This window comes from Phodopus roborovskii, unplaced genomic scaffold (assembly GCF_943737965.1).
Source record: "Phodopus roborovskii unplaced genomic scaffold, PHOROB, whole genome shotgun sequence".
NCBI classification, from domain to species: Eukaryota; Metazoa; Chordata; class Mammalia; order Rodentia; family Cricetidae; genus Phodopus; species Phodopus roborovskii.
In genome coordinates this window covers 17153865-17172868 of record NW_026126407.1, presented here as the reverse complement: position 1 = coordinate 17172868, position 19004 = coordinate 17153865, and the positions used below count along the sequence as shown (strand labels likewise).

General features: G+C 48.5%; 1 protein-coding gene across 1 annotated transcript in view; it reads right to left on the bottom strand.

Annotated features, from left to right (window-relative positions):
• LOC127219136 (heparan sulfate glucosamine 3-O-sulfotransferase 3B1-like) overlaps positions 1 to 17992 on the bottom strand; it is a 33704-nt gene extending 15712 nt beyond the window's left edge. Inside the window, 1 exon segment of the mRNA XM_051180392.1 lies at positions 17439 to 17992. Within this exon segment, the coding sequence (XP_051036349.1) occupies positions 17439 to 17992 (554 nt within the window).
• Positions 17993 to 19004: the final 1012 nt, after the last annotated feature.

The following is a 19004-nucleotide window of genomic DNA, read 5'->3' as shown; positions in this document are numbered from 1 at the left end:
TGGCCCAAGTTCCATGGATCTTCCTTCCCACCTCTCTATGACAAAGTCCATCATATATTTGTAAATGTATGTCAACATCCCCTTACTACAAGGAAACTGACAAATTCTTTTGACTTTTCCCTTAAAGCCATAAGCCTGTTTCCTCCACTAACAATGGGTGAGATGAAACCCTTAATGTGATCTTGGTCTGTCTGGAACATGAATCTGAATCGCGTTCCTTCCTTCTTTCCTCCCCTCCCTTCCTCTTCCCTTCTCTCATCCCTCTCTTCCCTTCATTATCGTGTAACAAAACAGGCTGGACGAACTTTGAGGTTTAGCTGTGTGTGTGCCAGTAGCCAGCCTGCCGTCTCAATACCAGAACAGTCATCCTTTCTTTCACCCAGATGGGCGTCCATCCTAGAGGGGAAGTCATAGCCACCAAATCTGTCTGTGAAGAAGAGAGATGAACCTAGTTAAATATTACAGCAGGCAAGGGGGTGTGCAGTCAGGCATGGTGGTACCTTCATAAAACCCGAGGCAGGAGGATTTTGAGTTGGAGAAAATCTGGAGCTGTGCTACACTTGCATAACTGCAGCTTACCCTCTCAGGAAGGCTGAAGTCATATCAGAGGCACCGAATGAGATCAATTCCTAGTTCCTCTTTGTATCACTATTAGACTTCTTTTGGTATCATATTTTATATGTTTACTACACACACACACACACACACACACACACACCAAACACTTTATGGACCTTGCCAAGAAGGTATATTAAAATAAGTGAAATGATGTTGTGAACCTGAAGGTGAGGGAGGGCACAGGGGGGAGGGGGAAGGTGGGGATGCTGGCAATGGGTCAACACATTCAAAAACAACTTTGAAAGAGGAAGCTGGCAACAGGAGAGCTAGGCAGGCAGAAGGCCTTAAGGAAACCCATCAGAGGGCATGGTACCTATGTGCTCTGAATTCATCCACCTGAGGAGCAGTGCCCCTTCCAGGGTTTTGGGGTGGGGTAATTCATGAAAGATCATAGACTGAGGAGATTCGTGTTCCTGGCCTAAGAGTGAACACAGAAATGGACAGAAGACTAATGCTGTACTAGATTCTAGGCTATCAAGCTGCTTCCAGGCCTTTTGGGCCTGTGGGGCCCAGAAGGGGTGGAGGTGGGGTGGGGTGGGGTGGTGGGTATCTGGTGTGAGCCAGTGATTGCCTCCCTCAGAGAGGCGCCACTGAGCCTCTGAGTTCTCTGGGCTCTAACAAAGCCAGATCAAACTTCTAAGTGTTCTCCCCTGGGAATCCACTCCCAAGTCCCTTGGCTGAGAATACACACTAAGCCCTTAAGTAAACGCCACCTAAAGGAAGGATCAGAGCCCTGCTTTCCTCGGCCCCATTAGCACGTTTGGGAAACAAATCAAACTGAAAGCTCTCCTGGGTTTGCTAAATGCACAGAATAACTGTCATTCTGAGGTGTCAACAAGCCCAACAGACAATCTGGGTCCTCTCCAGGCTCCTTAGCTAGTATCATCCAGCATGGCCCTATCTCCACAAGGCTGTAGTTGGCTGCTTTCATTGCCACTATGAAGAAAAGGTCTGTTTCTTCTCATGGTTTGGTTTGAGGGTTCTGTCCGTCATAGAGGGGAAGTCACAGCCACTGGAGCTCCTCTCTGTGAATATTCCTCTGGCAAGGAAGAAGCAGGCTTACCCTACATCAGTCATGTTACCATGGTACCCTGAAGATGAGGCAGCAAAGGATGACCCAAGAGGGCCCACTGGTTCTTTCCTTTTCAAGGTGGGGACAGTGCAGCTCAGGGAGGGCAGATTCCTGGGCCCCAAATCCAATACAGGGCAAATGAAGGAACAGGAACTCAGACTCTAGAATGCTGAATTTCTAGGGCCATGTCCGTCCCAGGGCTATGGCTCTAAGAAGGGCTACTCCCCAAGTATGGTAATCTGAGCTAGTTAATGAGCTAAAGTTAGATAAGCCAGCCCATGAGATAAAAATGTACAAATATCATCACCATCACTCTGACCCATCCATTATCACCAACCTCCTCTCTAAGGTTCTCTGTTCTCCCTGCCTGCCAATCAAACCTGAAAAAATTTTCGTTTAAAGTTAATGTTGCTTGTAATTATAAGGACCACATGTTGTAATAAAACAAATTCCATTCATGTGTATATAAATGGAATTATTCATATCCATGAGATGACATATTTGAGATGGTACGTGCATACAGCAGGGGTTGGTTATCAACAGGCTGTATATGTGACAGGAGTCCCATGTGACCTCAGTGGGTCCTGGGCTATACCATGTGGGTATATATAAGCACACTCAGGTGTTGACACAAAGGGTGTGATGGCATAATGAGCCATTTCTCAGAAAATCATTAAATAGAGTGTGGTGTGTGTGTGTGCATAACAAAGACAGATTCATTTAATCTAGGAAGCAGGAGCTATATGGCCTTTCCTAAAGCCTGCAGTCACAAAGCTAAAAGCCTGCAGCTTTCCTACCCCAGTTCTCCAATTCCCACTCCACAGTACAGGCTTTCACGCTTTTCTCAAGTGTGTCATCGTTCTACAGAAGGAAAACACTTGCCCAAATGTTGAGACAGAATTTCAGGCCAGAATTGCTCAATGCTGGCTCGGCTGGGGACAAATGCCTCTAAAATAAAGAGCTGGAGGAGTTTCACAGGCACTGCAGGCCGGCTGGGCAGATGAGCAGGCCTGAGGCTCTCTGTGTCCCCCACTCTCCTCCTCCTCCCTTCCACTCAACCCCAGCTGCAAAAGGAAGCGAGAGGTCCAAAAGCTAAGGCCAGAAGCCAGAGCTCAGTTGGTGTTTAGAAGAGGGGAGAATCAGGAAGCTGTGCCAGACTGGCTGGGCCCACTCACACCAGGAACAAACGGCTAATAAATCAGTCCCGCTAAGCCACTGAGGCGAGGAGTGAGATGCCATCCCATAGGCTGGCTCTCCTTCTAGCTCATTAACTATCTGAAATTACCACCAAACTGGGGGGGGGGGTGAGGTGTTGGGGGAGGTGGCCTCTGAGCTGAAAATTAAATTAGCCTAGCTATAAACCAGAGAGTGAATGTGTCTGTTGAGACAGTGATCCCTATATCACTGTTGAGACTGGACCCCTATATCATCTTGTCCCTTGACCCAGCCTCTCCTTTGGTGGTCAGATAAAAGTGAAAGTAAAACAGGTTGTATGCCATACAAAAGGATGAAGAGAGAGCTGCTTTGCTGTTTGTCTTTTGGGGTAGAGTTTGCACCAAGTAGCCTTGAACTGAGATGCTCCTGACTGCCTACCAAGTGCTGGCAGTATAGGTGTGTGCACTACCACTCTTGCTAGAGTTGACATTTTAATGGACATTTGGCACTGAGGCCTGAGGATGGTGGCTCATGTCTATAGAACATTGGCTAGCATGTGCAAGAGCCTGAATTCAATACTCAGAAAGATGTTTGGCATTGAGGTGAAAGGATATTGAGATCAAAAAGAAAGGAGGGGGGCTGGGGAGATGGCTCAGTGGTTAAGAGCACTGACTGATCTTTCAAAGGACGTAGGTTCAATTCCCAGTGCCCACATGGCAGCTCACAACTGTCTGTAACTCCAGTTCCAGGGGATCCTAAGCCTTCATACATACATGCAGACAAAACACCAATGCAAATGAAATAAATATGAAAGAGAGAAAGGAAGGAAGAAAAGAAGGGAGGGGGAGGGAGGGAGGGAGGGAGAGAAGGGAAAGCAGAAAGAACCAAGAGAGTGAGGTTAAAAAATGAGGAGGCAGTAAAGATAAATCAAATCAGCTGTATATCCACCAACCCCCAACCCCTGGCTCCTGCAAAGGAGAGGGGGCTAGCCACACCCTCAGTACAGGTGGTCACCTGCAGAGTCGCCCACTTATTGGCAGGTGAGTACCCTGGCTCCAGCGTCCCCCTCTTCAGCATCCAGGAATGCAATGCAGAGTCTGCAGCTGTTCCGGCTGCAGGTCCTACTTGGAAGTAGAATTTCTAATTATAGGGCTTTCCTTTAATGATAGGCTCCACCCCAACAAGCAACAGAACCTCTCCCAGGGTGTAAGCCCTCTCCCTCATCATGAAGGCTCTCTAGCAATGGCCTCTTATTCTGGGCACCATCTTTTCTGCTCACAAGAAAATCAATCCCTGCTGAACACTGTTCAACAGAATTGCCAGTTTGGCTTCCAGGTTGAAATACTTGGGGCATGATGATGGAAGCATAAGACAGCCTGCATTGTCACAGCGACCAAATACATGATGAGAAGCAACTTTAGAGAGGAAAGGCTTATGAGGGGACAGTGTCCTATTGAGGCAAAGGCCTGAAGCAGCAGACAGCTCCTTTTTGTGAAAGGAGCATGCAAGCAGGAACGCTCACCTCACATCTTGGCAAAAACACTCTAGTCAGAAGGTGTTCCATAATGTTCTTGAGACCAACAAAAAGCAAGTGCTTGGTAACATACAAAAAAAATATCAAACTGCAACTCTCTTGGTCCTGTTGCTATGATAAAGTGCCCTGAATAAAAGTGACTCAAGCCCGGCGTTGGTGGTGCATGCCTTTGATCCCAGCACTCTGAAGGCAGAGGCAGGCGGATCTTTGTGAGTTCGAGGTCAGCCTGTTCTACAGAGTGAGTTCCATGACAAGCTCCAGAGCAATACAGAGAAACCCTGCCTCGTGAAACATGAATAAATAAATACATAAAAACAAAAGTGACTCAAGGGAAAAAGTGCTTGTGTGGCTCTAGTTCCAGAGGGATACAGTCCATCATAGCAAGAAAGGCATGGTGGCAGGACCTGGAAGCTGGCTGTAAGGAAGTACAGTGTGAACACAGGAAGTACAGTGTGAACAGGAAGTGGAGCTTGCTAAAACATGCCTCCTCCAGCCAGGCCCCACCCTCTGCAGGTCCACAATCTCCTAACCAGCAGCAGCTGTGGACAAATGTTCAAACATGGTCCCAAGGAGGTGTCTCACATTCAAACACTATAACAACTGTAAAACACCGTAGCGACTATGAAGAATGAAACCCAAAGCAGGGGACATCAGATCACAAACAAAATCCCTGCTGAAAAGCCCTCATCCCCCCCTGCTTTCTGGATCCATTGTTGGTCCCCAAGCCAGTCCTCTGGGCAGGGAGAATTCTACAAGTTTTTCTATGGGGGAATGAGAAGCAGAGGTTTTAAAACTGAGGGGAAATCCCAACAGCTCCAAATCAGAACACAACTGACAGGTAAGCATCAAGTGGAAAATTCTTTTAAAAAAAATGTTATTATTAAGAAAAACTTGAAAATATGTAAACAAATCACACACCACAATTAACCAGACCCAAAGTCTGTATGACTTAGTGAGCATGGATATAGTTAGAAACTTTTCACTTTCAGTACCAAATATGTTTTATGCACTTCCCCACCACCCCAAACCAGAAAATCCATGAAAGTTAGAGAAACAATTAGCTTTATTTCCTCTTTCATAACTCATGTCCATCACTTGCATTCAGTCTTTCCTCCACCTTATTTAACATTTCTTCTTTTCTTTTTTATATTTATACTGTTACCCACATATATGCTTATTTACACACACACACACACAGAGAGAGAGAGAGAGAGAGAGAGAGAGAGAGAGAGAGAGAGAGAGAGAGAGAAGGGAGAATTAACTAGGTTCTGTATATGAGAGAGAAAATGCAGTTTTCTCTTTCTGAGGTTATATGACCTTACTTAATATTATACACATTAAGTCCCATTCATTTTCCTGCAAATTTCTAACTTCATTTTTCTTTATAGCTGGGTAGTAATAGTATATAGATATAGATACATATAGGCAGATAACCAAATTTTTTTTACCTATTCATCTATTGATGGACAATTAGGATGATTCCTATTCTTTGCTACGGTGAATAAAACAGCAAATAAACATAAAGAATTGGAGTCTTTATAAAGGTCACATGTCAAAAATAAGAGGCCAGCTCATTATTTACTTATATTTGTCAATGTTTCCATGCAGCCTAGCTATCAACTCCCAAGCCTCCTGCCTTGGCCTGCCAGGTGGTAGGCCCCACTGTTGATCCTGTCTGGTGACCCCCACCAGCTGCTCCAGCCTTCCACATCTAGATCCACAGGACCCACTATCCACACCCCAAGCTCATCCCCCCCCCCACGGGAGGCCACATGGGTAAGAAAAGGTGACTTCAAAGTTTTCCAAAGGAGAGAATGCCCATATAAGTAGGTCACTCTTAGCAAATATTCTTTATTCAGAACACAAAATCCTCAGGATCCTGTTGGGGGTTTCTAGTTGCAACTGGATCCTAAAAATAACTAAAAATGAATGAGTGGTCATGCCTTGGAGGAGATGGTGGGAAGGGAGGCAGGGGTGGAGCAGCTCTACCCAGGAGCTACACCTCTTCGGGGGTCTCCTACAACCTCAGCATGCCAGATATAAGGGCATGGTTCTAAGCCAGAGCTAATCAGCAATTGCAATCACTTTCATACGCTTTCATGAAAGATTCCAGACAGAACTGAGTCACTCCATAGTCAGGGCAGGGACAGGCCTAAGTCATGTGGGAAAGAGAGCAATTGGGAGCCAATGTGGCTTCTCCAGGCCTCAGAAGTCTGAGACCTAGAAAAAAGGTTGGCCCTGCCCATGTGGCATTCCTTCACTGGCCTCCTGGTTCTGTGCTGGCAGAGAAGCCCTGCCCAGGCATGCCCAAATTCTAGCCCCACAGCAGACTATGGTCCGTGTGCTTCTGCCCATCCTGGCTCTGGAAAAGATGGGAATAATAAACTATGGCCTTTCCCTGCAGAGCCTCAGAGCCCAGGAGGAAGGAGACATCTCTAGGCACTTGGGTACCCAAAAGCTGTGCATGAACACTAGTGACAGCAAGTGGGAAGGACACAGCATCTGTCTAAGATGCCTGAGCAAGTCTGGTCCAGAAAGCGTAGTGCCAGCTACCTCAGAGTGACACCAATTTTTCTGTCCACCCTGCCTTGACATATCAAAATACTTCATTTCCTTCAAAGACACATGTGAAAAATTCAGACATATAGCTCAAAGAAAGCTGGTGACAGTCCTTGACATAGGAAAATCTGGTGGCCTGAAAACTCCCTATGACTGGTAAAATAAAGGATTCTCCTGCCTATAAATCCTGCCTATACCTAAACTCTGACTTCTTGTCAACCTTCAGTATTGTACCATGACTCTCAGGCCTGAACACCTTAACAGCTTCCTTAAAGATCTGCCATTAAACTCTTATCCACCCTTCAAAGCCCACCTCAGTAGGGCCCTTAGCTTGGGCCTGCTGCATTTCTCTTTGTTCCATAAGCCTCTCATTAAGTGGACCCTAGCCAATACTGTGAGCTCCCTAAGGATCCAGATGGTAAACCGCCAGCTTGCTTACTTACTAAGGGCCTACTTCCTGCATAATCCAGTTTACATGTTCAAAACTTGGGGGAGAAAATCATGAAGGAATGACAGGTGTGAGAAGTCTTGGGGGAGAAAATCATGAAGGAATGACAGGTGTGAGAAGTACCATTGACGCATGATTGGGTATAAACCTACCCTGTAACTGCCCAAATCCCACAAGGCCCCAAAGAAAGAGAGAGAGGCCATCCAATGTCCCCAAAACAGACATAGAACTTTAGAGGCCCAGAAATAAGATAAGCATGAAAAGCTAGTCGAGGGCCAGCAAACAGGATCCTGCTTGCGTGCCCGGCTGCTCATTCTCTGCCCTGTAGACTGCCTCTGCCAAATGCCTGCCTCTGAGCAGGGGCTGGGGGTTGGGGTGGGCATCCTGGCAGGTGTTAGACTGTCACCAAGTGGAAGGAGCCTACCCAAGACAGTGAGTCAGGAGATAAGAAGGTGATCCCAGCAGGCTGAAATGCAGACACCCCTGAAACCTAAGTGTATATCAGCAGTAATCAACCCCAAGTTCTCCAGCTGAAAGGTCCCACCTGCCTCCTGTCCTAAGGATACCTAATCCAGGGAGAACTCCTCTGTTTCTGGTGCGGTGGGACTCGGTACCTTCCAGCACTCTCTATGGCTAGAGACACAAAAACAGAACATGTGCTTTTTTGTTGTTGTTACTGGCTTTGTTTCCAGCCCCAGGCTGCTGGTGTTTCTAAGTGTTGTTCACATTATTTAGTGAAGACCTCCGCACTGCATCCAGGAAGAACGATGATCTTGGGGCCAGGGCAAAACACACAGAGACCACAGGAACACTGTGCTGAGCAGGGCGGAGACTAGCTCCATCTTTCCAACACAGGCAGACACCCTGCTCTGTAAACACCACAAGACTCGCCTTTGAAAGCAGACCTAAGCTGCTGGTGGAAAAGCAGAACCTGCAATTAGCCTGCTCTGGGAAACAACAGCCAGGAGAGGCCTGCTAAAGAAGCTGGTGGCAAGATCTGACTTGAAACCCTCACTAGCAAGCCTGCTTCCCACTCCTCAGCTGGCCACTTCCTAACCCCGCCTTTGATTTACTGTTGATTGCTTCTCCTTCTTTATTGTTCACTTCGTAGCAAACATTTTGGTTGCATTACATCTGAACAGATACCCCCCACCAGAAGCAGGCTTATTTATGTATAGGATTTGAGTCAAGGGTAAAGATGAAGCGAGGAAGACATGTAGGGAGGGAGGGGGTAAGGAAGGGAGGGAGAGAGGGAGGAAGCTAAAAGCAGAGACAGAGAACAGGATCAGGAGGTCAAAGAACTGCAAGAAAACTCAGAGGTTTGCTCCACCAACATACTCCAAATTGGCATCCAGACAAACATGACACAGGATGATGGTTGATATGAATGAAAACAGGATACACACAGGATTCTGCCTCAAAAGGAGATGCTGTGTTAAACAAAATTGGGCATACATATTATAAATGTCATATATATGGACAGAGAGAGCAGGAAGGGAGAGAGAGTTAAACATTCCTATAACACTAATAGCTTTAGCCAGAGAGCTCCCTAGACAGAGAATGGGTCAATTTGCAGTGTGTGGCCACTCAATGTGGCAGGGCTGGAGGCACAGATGTATCCCACACCCTCCACACCCTGTGGCATCGGTTCAGCCACACTGTTGGATCCTGCCTCAACTGTGGGAGGGGATGCTGGCATCAGAGACAGGTGACCTTCTCAGGTATAAAAGTGTCTGTAGCAAAGAACTGACCTTAAGAGTTACCAACAGGTGGGAAAATTCTATTAGGGAACCAAAAATTTCAAGACAGAAAGTTCTCACTGGAATTGATCTGCATAGGGAGGGCAGCTGGCTAAGTAGGCCTGTTCCAGGGTGGTTACAAAGGTTCAAAATACAAATGAAGTGAGTGAGAAGAGACGGCAAACCCCATTCAGAATGTCTATGAGAAACTGGGCTGTGGAAATTTAACAGTGAAAAGTGCATTCTTGATGTGGAATAGGGCATGCCGTTCCCTACAAGGCCAGGTTACAAGTAGGAAATAGGCTACATGTGGGACCACAAGGGGCAAGGACAGGAACAGAGATAGACAAACTGTGTTCCATGCCCAGTGCAGCTGAGAGGGGCTATCTAGCTTTGTCAAAGTAGCACCAGATCTGGTCTGCTGTATGCAGTTCCTGTCCTCAAAACTGGCAATATGTTCACAGGCTATCAAACCCCTAAAAAGAAAAGCCAGGGTGGTGGCAAGGCCCTTATTCACCCACTGTAAGAAACATGCTCCTTGGTGAAGAATGGGTCTTGGAAGAATGATGTATACAAGTGAGGATGCATAGGAAATCTCTGTGCTTCACACTTGCTTCTGTTGTGAGCCTAAAACTGCTCCAGAAATGAAGTCTATCTTTTTAAGGCAACTGCTCAATAAATATGCCCTTGTTAGATGGGGGGAGGGGCAGTAAATACAATTTATAAGAGTGCATTCATTATTCATTGAGCCTGGTGGCATACACCTCTAATCCAACCTACCCAGTAGCCAGAAGGACCTCAAGAGAAAGGTCAGCCTAGATGGCTTGGCTGGAACCTGCCTCGGAATTAAGCTTTGCCCCACTCCCTCCGGTACACACCCACCCACCCACTTGGGGCTTCTGCGAAGCTAATGGGTGGAAACAAGATGCTTCTTTGTGTACTTGTGTTAACTGGTGGAGCTGGCTTATGCTAAATGCCTGGAGCCTCTGGAACAGTCATATTGAAGGGCTCCAGGGACTAGCCAAAGAGCAAGCCAAAAGGAAGGGCTGGGCTGATCTGGGACCGCCTTCCAGAGGCCCAGGGAGGGGTCTGGAGGGATCGGTGTCTCTGATTGTGACAGCTTTCCAGTATTCCTCTCTTCCAGAGAGACTGCACTTTAGAGCAAGAATGGGCTGAATCTTGAATTAGTTTTTTTCAGCGCCACTCTCAGCAATAAGCAAGCAACGCCTCCCCTCTTCTCACGCCAAAATGAAGTTAGTTTCCACTGAACGCTTGCAAGCCAGTGTCCTGAAGATTGGCCCTGCAGAGCAGGTGAGTCTACTAATGCTGTCATGTACACAGCTAAGCAAGGCTAACAAGAGGCTAGAATTGAGCAGACATCCAGAGGATCGCTCAGAGAAAGCCCGTGGGCGGGCCCGTGCAGGCCCGACGCCATTGGTCTCTGGGCAGCCCTCCCGACCAATCAGCACGGGTCGAGGCAGCTCCGCCCGGCTCAGCCCCCACAGGTGAGGAGTCGCCAGAAGCGCTCGCAGGACAGCGGCCAGCCGGAGTGGGCCCTATTGCACACTAATGTCACCAAGCCTGGAAAGGGGACAGCGGCTCCTCCCTTATATCAGGGGAGGGCGTGGAAAACGGCTTCTCTCGGCTCCTCCCAGAACAGTTTTCACTCTTCTCAGTGCTCAGAACCGTCGAGAGACAGAGAGAGACAGAGAGAGAGAGAAAGAGAGAGAGAGAGAGAGAGAGAGAGAGAGAGGGAGGGGAGAGAGAGAGAGAGAGAGAGAGAGAGAGAGAGAGAGAGAGAGAGAGAGAGAGAGAGAGAGAGAGAGAATGTATGTGTTGGAGGTGGGTGCGGGTTACTATAAGGCTTCAGGGCGCTATGCTGCAAATTCTGGAACCCAATGATTCTAGATCCTATACCCCACTAAGTCGCGGATGAACACAAATGGAATGCTTAAGGTGTCACCCAAGGAAATTCAAATCAGCCTGACTGGGCTTAAGTGCCAGAGCCCCGATGTTAACAGGGTGTTCACTGTTTACATCTGCCCTGCTTCCAAAGAAAATGTTTCCTTCTAACAACGTACTCCGTGTCCTTTTAAATACGGAGAAATGTGGACTCCTTTTCATCAAAGGTCTTTAACCACGTCCATTTCCATGGCTAGACGTTCAACTTTTACATTTGGTTTTTGACTGACAGCATTTGTATGTAGTTATGAGGTTGAATGTGATGTCTTGATTCCTGTATACACTAGGGTCATTAGCATATCCATCACCTTAAGCTTTTATCATTTCTTTGTGGTAGGGATATATAAGTTCCTCCTGTTCTGTTATATAACACATTATCGTTAATTGGATTCTCCCTGCTGTACCACAGAACTTAATAACTTCGTGGTGCAAAAAAAGGGAGGAGTACAGGTTCATTTATGCATGTTTCTTACATGCCACAGTGAAGTAAGTTTTTAGAGTGACTCAGTAACTTAAGCTATTTTTTAAAAATATTTGTCAAACGACAGCAAAGTTTGTGAAGTGCACACATAATAGAATTTTAAATAGATATGAGAAAGCCTCTCTTCTGGCTCAAAACTGCAGTGGGATTTCTCAAGCACTAGGGATATTGTAACATGTGGGCTCTTGGCTATAAAGGAATTTACTATCAAGTTACTAAGAAAATTATTGCTCCTGAAAGATAATGTCCCCCATCTCTGGGCAAGAAAAAGAACAGCCTGGCATGCACAGACAGCTGCTTTATTTGAGGTTAGATAGTCTGAGAGCATGGAATAAGACAGACCTAACAAGGGAACAATTTAGACAAGCAGAAGTTGTCTGGCCTAACTAGTCTTTGATGACACTGGTTTTCTTGTCACTCGAGGAAGGCAGGCTATGCTCCAATTACCCTTGACACTGTGCCACAGTCTCTCTCCCACCAGCTCTGCCTCAAAGTGTCTGTTACTCCCTGGAATAGTCCCATTACAGGAAACGTAGAGCTCCATTGAAACTCTCTTCACAGAACTAGAAACTGTCCTTGTCCTGTATCTGTAGCTTGGGTATTTTGTGCTTCAATTGGTCACTTTAACTTCCATGTTCATAAAGTCAGAACACCAGGCACCCCAAGGGACCCAGAGCAGTGGGCAAGCTGTCTTGGTCCCAGGCTTCAGTTCTGATGCTCTGTAAACACACTACCTCTGACCTAAGAGAGCTGCCAGTTGTTTTGGTTTTGCATGAAAAAAAAATATTTATTTCCTAGTGAACTTTCAATTATAAATAATTTAATTCAGTGACTGAAAGATATTTTGTAGAAGGAGAAAAACCTCATGTCTCATAGTCTCTTTTAAACTGGAGGGATTAAACTGAAGCATGCATATTTAGAATGAGAATTAGTGACATCCTGATTTTTCAAAAAAAAAAAAAAAAAAAGCAGAAAGACAGGGCTGTGTAAGATCACTTAGCAGTAGCAAACAGGATACTGCTGACTGGAAAAATACATCTAGTCATTATTAGTGTACATTAAACTACTGCCTTTTAAATAAATAGATCCTTAAAATGCAAAATCTAATGTGGTCAGCATTGAACTCCTATTTACTGTAGTAGCCTATCTTTTAAGAATGTCTCTTAAGATATGGGCTGCAAACTAATTTTCACAGACCTGCTGGATAATAACATACCATTTGGAAGATAATAAGTGTAATTTAATTCATACATTTTGGCATTTTATTTATCTAAAACTAATAAGCTGCTATTAAATATTGACAATTTTATTAACTCAGCATCTGGGAAAACACTTATGATTAGGTTAATTTATGTTATATTTCCCCCCCAACTTGTAAAAGATTAATCAACCATTTTATGGTGTAATTTAGGGGCCTAATTAAAAACAGAGCTCAGCACATGCTACACTGTCTTGCTGTTAAATCTTGACAGCGTTCTAGCATAATGGTTTGTATTTCAAATTGTTGCATCTCGATGGAGATGTCTGATCTTCTCCCAGCAGTCTAGAAGTGAGCCTCATACTTGGCTTAAATTCTAGGATTGAGGAAGTGCAATTATTTCAAAACAGATTATCCCCAGTGAGATCTTAGCCTACAGTGAAGTCAGAAATAGGGCTGGGCACCAGGTTTTTAGAAACACACTAGGCATATGGAGGTGGAAGATCATCTAAAAATGTAAAGGAAATTACTTACTATTTTTCAGAGGTCTCAGAGACATTTATTACTAGATTTTAAGAAATCCAGGAAAACCTCAGAGTTCTAGCTGCATCTGCCTTTTGATTAATAAGCACAAAGTCATCATCGCTGTGTCCTTCTTGACTTGGGATCATTCTATCTTCTTAAGTGAACAAATTAATTCCAAGAGCTTGAGAACATGCAACTTAACCTGGGCCTCCCAGCCTGAAGGGGGCAAATGGCATTGAATAAACCACTTCCTCCGGGAGACACTGGCTGTTTTCTCGGCCACTATACTTGAGGGATATTTTTGTCATTTTAATGACTCCTTTGATTCTAGCTGTCCTGCACAGAGAAATAAAAGTGCCAGAATGGTATGATTGTCCTCCTCTAGTTAGAAACCAGTGCAGGATAGTTCCAAGTCAACTGTCCCAGCATTTGAAAGGCTTTAAGATAAATGACAAAGTGGGCACTCTGCACGGTGGGGGAACTGGGGGTGGGCAGGAAACCCTCAAACTCTGTAAGAACAGAAGTCACTTTTGAATAATTACACATGACTAACCAATGGCATGTTTTGGTCACTAAAATCAGGGAGCCTGGCACAGAATGACCTCCTGTGGAATAAGACCTCTGCCACTTTCTAGCTGTGAGACATTGAGCAAGTTGATTAACCTCGCTGTGCCTGTGTGTCCTCACCTGTCAAAGTATCCACTTTATGGAATGGTAATGAGGATTAAACTAGCTAACCGGAACTCATGAAAGAGTGCCTGGCACAAACATTTAGTACAGTTTAACTACACTACAACGTCATTAAAAACCACCCACAAGCACGAACACATACGCACACGCAGGGGTGGGGGGAGGGTGGCCACAGCACTGAATTGTCAGCTTATTTTGTACAACCGAAATTGAAAGGGAAGCAAGTCTGTGAAAGGAGTTCCCACCATTGTAAACTCTGAAGCAAATGACAATCAAACAAGGACTAAGTTAATTCTTAAAGACGGGTCACCAAATTCGTGAAAAATATAATAAAAACTTAAGCCACATCAAGAAGAAATGCGTAGAAAATAAATACTATCATTAATACTTTTAAATCCGGGTATCAGGCGGGTTGGAAGTTTGCTCTGCCTGAGGGTTTTAAGTTCCTGATCTCCCCAGCCTCAAACCTCTCCACAGCACCCCCACATGAGGGAAAAGGCCAACAGATACCCCCCACATCCTCTTAGATATCACCATCAGGCACTCACTGAGTTTGCAAGGTGATTAGAGAACCCGGGCTATGAACTGGAAGGTCAATGCAGAACTCTTGTACAAACTGGGACTCAAGCTGCCAGAGACTGTACTAGCTCGCATTAGCTTTGTGATTTTTGCAAACTTGGGTGCTGTGAAGAAACCCGATGACTGGGTGGTGATAAAATCAGCTCCAAGCCGCCACCTCTGCAGGTTCTGGCCTCCCAGGAGTCTGGGTCACCAATTGGCTGATAGTTTCTTGGTAGGGAGATATAAGGACCGCAAATTCGCTGGCATCCAGAAAAATCTACTAGGCCCTGGGTCACTGGTTGGGTCCCTGGTGGGGCTGTGTATTAACCCATGAAACATGCTCAGACACAGCCAGGACCTCATTCTACAACCGATTGCCCGCTGACCCCAGAACTCAACCACCCATTCCACACCCCCCTCCCCTTTTGTCTCAAATGCCTTTAAAAAGGCCTCTCCGCACTCACACTCTGGCTCTGAGTACTTGTTTTAACCATGATTCTGCCTTGCAACTCTGGTTAATTATTATTTATGCTGTTCTCCAGCGCGGGCCTATCTCTGAACCGAACAGAAGGGACCCTTCAGGCCTGATTTGGAGAGAAGCCTTGTGAGCTTGGTGGACTCCAGTCAGCCTAGCTTTAGGTCAGCATCTCCTATGCTTTTTGGATTTAAAGTTTCAGAGTTGCTTTCAAATTAATCGTGAAGTCCTTACACTGGCCCAGACACCCAGAACACTCTAAAATGATGTATAGGTTTTAAGTAAACAGCATTTAAATTTTTTTTCTTTAAGAAAATATTCAGTAACTCTGCCAACAGCCAACACGCCGTTCCTTGGTGGAATCCGGGGAAGGCCGCGTTCAGGACACTTGGTCCATGGCAGTTAGATCCACCAGGTCACTCCACCTGGGGCCTGTGCCTCACGGTGGCGTCAAAAGGAAAAGGACCCTGATCCATACTTAGCAGCCTGATTGAGCCCCGGGGTTCGTGCATCTCGGAGGCTGCCTTGCAGCTTCGGGTCGCTGGTCCCCGCCACGCTCTTGGGCTGCGCCATCCGAGCGCAGCCAGAGCCTCTGGCGCCCCAAGGGCGGTGGCAGGTGGAGGCAGCCACCTCCGCCTCCGCTTCAATCTTTCAGTGGGGATTTCCACCTCCAGCCCCAGGTGCCTCTAAAACCCTCAAGGGTGCAGTGCCTCGCCTGCCAGTTTCTCCTAACCCGGCCTTAAGTGGGTCTGACCAAAAGGCCCCGGCTGCCTCGGGCTCTGCTCTGCCAGAAATGGTTCTAATCATTAGTCTGCCACCCGGTCCTCGGAACATTATAGTGTGTGCATGCGGAGGGTAGTGGGATAGAGGCAATACTAACACACCGATGGTAATAGCCTATGATTAGCGAGCCCCCCAAAGTAAACTGCACCTGGCTACACCGAAGTATTTGTCCTTCCGGGCCCACCCCAGAATCCACTCCCCAGGCCCACCGGATGTAAACTGGGGCATTATATTTGAGTCTCCATTCTTATCCCGCAGTGTCCTGGTAACAGCGAGAAGGGCGGCTGTCACGTAGGGCTTAAATCTCAAGACTTGGGCAACTCCTCACAATTTAAAAAAGAAAAGAAAAGGGAAAAAAAAAGCATAAAGGACAAAGGGGAGGGGGCAAGCGAGGCTGGGAAAGGAGCTGCTTTAATCCTCGGGGGCCAGGCCCTTTTTATTCGCTATACCATCCAGGTCCTGGAAAGTATGGTCAAGGCAGAGAGCAGGGTTCTGTTGTCTCTCCTTGTTTTCGGAAGTCGTGACCCTCTTTGAAAGTAATTGAGGCTGGAAAAAAAAACTAGAGGGAGACGCGAAGGCTGGGTGATGACCTAAGGGTCTGGGGACCCGACCGGGTTTCCGGAGACTGGGGTGTGACCCCTCCAGCAGCTCACACCACACCAAGCAACCCGGAATTCAGTGGGCAGAGGTCGCAATTGTGACCCCGGAGTCTGGGTCCCTTTGGAACTGGACTCACATCCGGGAGCCACGACCTCGAGGCAACCCCCATTTCTCAATCAATGGTCCAGGGATATTCTTTGAGCCCGGACATGTACTGGGTTTGCGGAAACTCGCGTCCTTGCCAAGGCTCTCTCGGTTCAGAGGTTCAGAGGCCCGGGAGGCAGCTTGGAGCCTTCTGCTCCTAAGGCGCCCAGAAGCCTTCGAAGTGGCTGCGGGCTGCAGTGCGCGCCTTTGCCCGACAGGGACCAGCACAGCTCCACGCCCGGCGCGCCACAGCTAGCAAAGCCGCACAGCCACCTCGCCACCCTCCCAAACACAAGGGACTCGCTAGCTAAGCGGGTCAGACCTCCTTCGGATTCCGGTAACAAGGAGAATTGTAACAAAAAGTTAACAGCCTCGAGGCGGCCTTGGCACGGTGCCTTAGCCTGAGTCCCTCTTCCCATCTGGGCAGCCGAAACGACTCTAGCGGTTGGTGCACGGAGGAGGCTGCGACCCAGAGGCGCACAACATTGCCACAGCACTCCTCCCCAGGTCCCGGGCTGCGAGAACTACAACAAAATCCTAGCCATGAGAAGTTATTCGAGTGGGGTGTCGCCACCGCCTGAAGGTAGCGGGTTCCTCTGGCGCTTTCCCAGTAGATGCCTGGTGTCTTTGCAGCGAGGCCGCCTGAATGATTCTAGGCGCAGCGGACCACGGAGCCACCGGAGTCCCTCTACAAGTTTCTGTAAGTTGCTGTCACAGCCTAGCTGGGCGCACCCGGATTCTCTGCCATCGCCCACCCGCAATGTGAGATTGCTCTTTGGTCCCTGCCCTCCTTCGATTGCCCGAAGTTGTACTCCTGCTACCTCCCCACCTGACGAGTAACGGCTCACGGTCGGGATCGCGGCCAGCGCAATGGCCCCTGGAGAAGAAACTTACCGGTACCAGGCAAGACCCTTGTGGTAGCTGCGATCGAAGAAGTGAGGCTCGGCGCCCACGGCGCGCACATCGGGGTGCACGCGCAGGAACTCCAGGAGTGCCCTCGTGCCGCCCTTCTTCACGCCGATGATGATGGCCTGCGGCAGCTGCTTGCTCCCAGAGCCGCTGAAGAAGCTGGAGATGGGGCTGGGGGAGTCCGCTGTCTCCGGACTCTGCTCCTCCTGGCTCCCGGCGACTACTGTCTTATCCTTGCCTGCAGCCAGTGAGTTGGCCGGCGACGCCCGGAAAAGCATCTTAGGGGACGTCTCATTCGGAGCTGTGACCAGAGCTGGCTGAGCGTGAGCAGCGCGGGATCCCGAGCCCAGGAGCAGCAGGCCGGGCGCGGCGGTGCAAGAGCCGGCGCACGAGTACAGGAACATGTAGAGCCAGATGCAGAGCATGGCGAAGAGCAGCGCGAGCTTCCTCCTCACCGGCGGCGGGGGCGGCGGCGGTTGTGGCAGGAACCGGCTCGGGACATCGAGGCAGGACCGGCCGCCGCTCAGGCGCTGCCCCATGCGCAGCCCGCGGGCGCGGCCAGGGGCATGGCTCAACACATGGCTCGAGTCCTGCCGGAGCAGAGAGCACCGGGAGGGTCCCCTGCCGCTTTGCGCCCCGAGGATTCGGTTTATTGCCCTCGTGTGTGAGCGGCTGCCGAGGTTGCGGCTTTTTCCCGGGTGGCGGCGGCAGCTGCAGCGGCGACGGCTTTTGACATGTTGCCCACCAGAAGCCGACACTGGAACGCAAAGTCCCGGCGGCGGGGACTGCGGGCAGACGCGCTGCGGAGGATGCTGTACCCCGTACCCCGGATACTCTGGACGGGTCGCACGGCAGCTCGCCGGGGCTGCCTCCTCGCAGCCAGGAGACTGAGAGCAGCCCCGGCGCTTGCCCGCAGAGGCTGCGGAGGAGAACTGCGCAGGAAGAGAGCTGAGCCCTGAGGTGGAGTGGGCGGTCCCGGCCTTCCGAGTGACGGGCCGAGCTACCTACCAGGAACCGCGAGCAGCATGCAAATGTCAGAGCTTCAACCAAGTCGAAACAACCAATCGTCTCTCGGAACGTGGGGGTGTGGAAAGGGCTCGAAAAGGGGGGTAGAGCAGTCTGGGGTTACTATTGGCTTCAGAGCCCAAGGGGGCGGGCTCGAGGAGGCGGAGCCACCGGCTGGTGACAGGAGCAGATGGTGAAGATGCTGTAGTGACCCAGCGCTGGAAGAGGTTCCACCCAGTTGAGTGGCGCTCTCCTGTACACGCGCGCTTTTCTGCACTTGATCCTGGAGCCATCCTTGGCTGTAGTCGCCTTGTGTAGTCCATCCAAGAGTTCCGCCATCCGGTTCCTGAGTGTAAGAGTTGCAGAGCAGAGATGGAGATGGAAGAGGGAAAGTCAACCGGACCTATATCAAGCCCCCAAAAGGGAGGGCCCCAATAGACCCCGATTTAGAAAGTTTAAGCAAGAGAAATCTGGGCGAAAGTCACTGACAACCTTTCCCCCAGCCTATCTTAATATTTGTTGAGAGCAGTCTCCCTGCGCATGCCG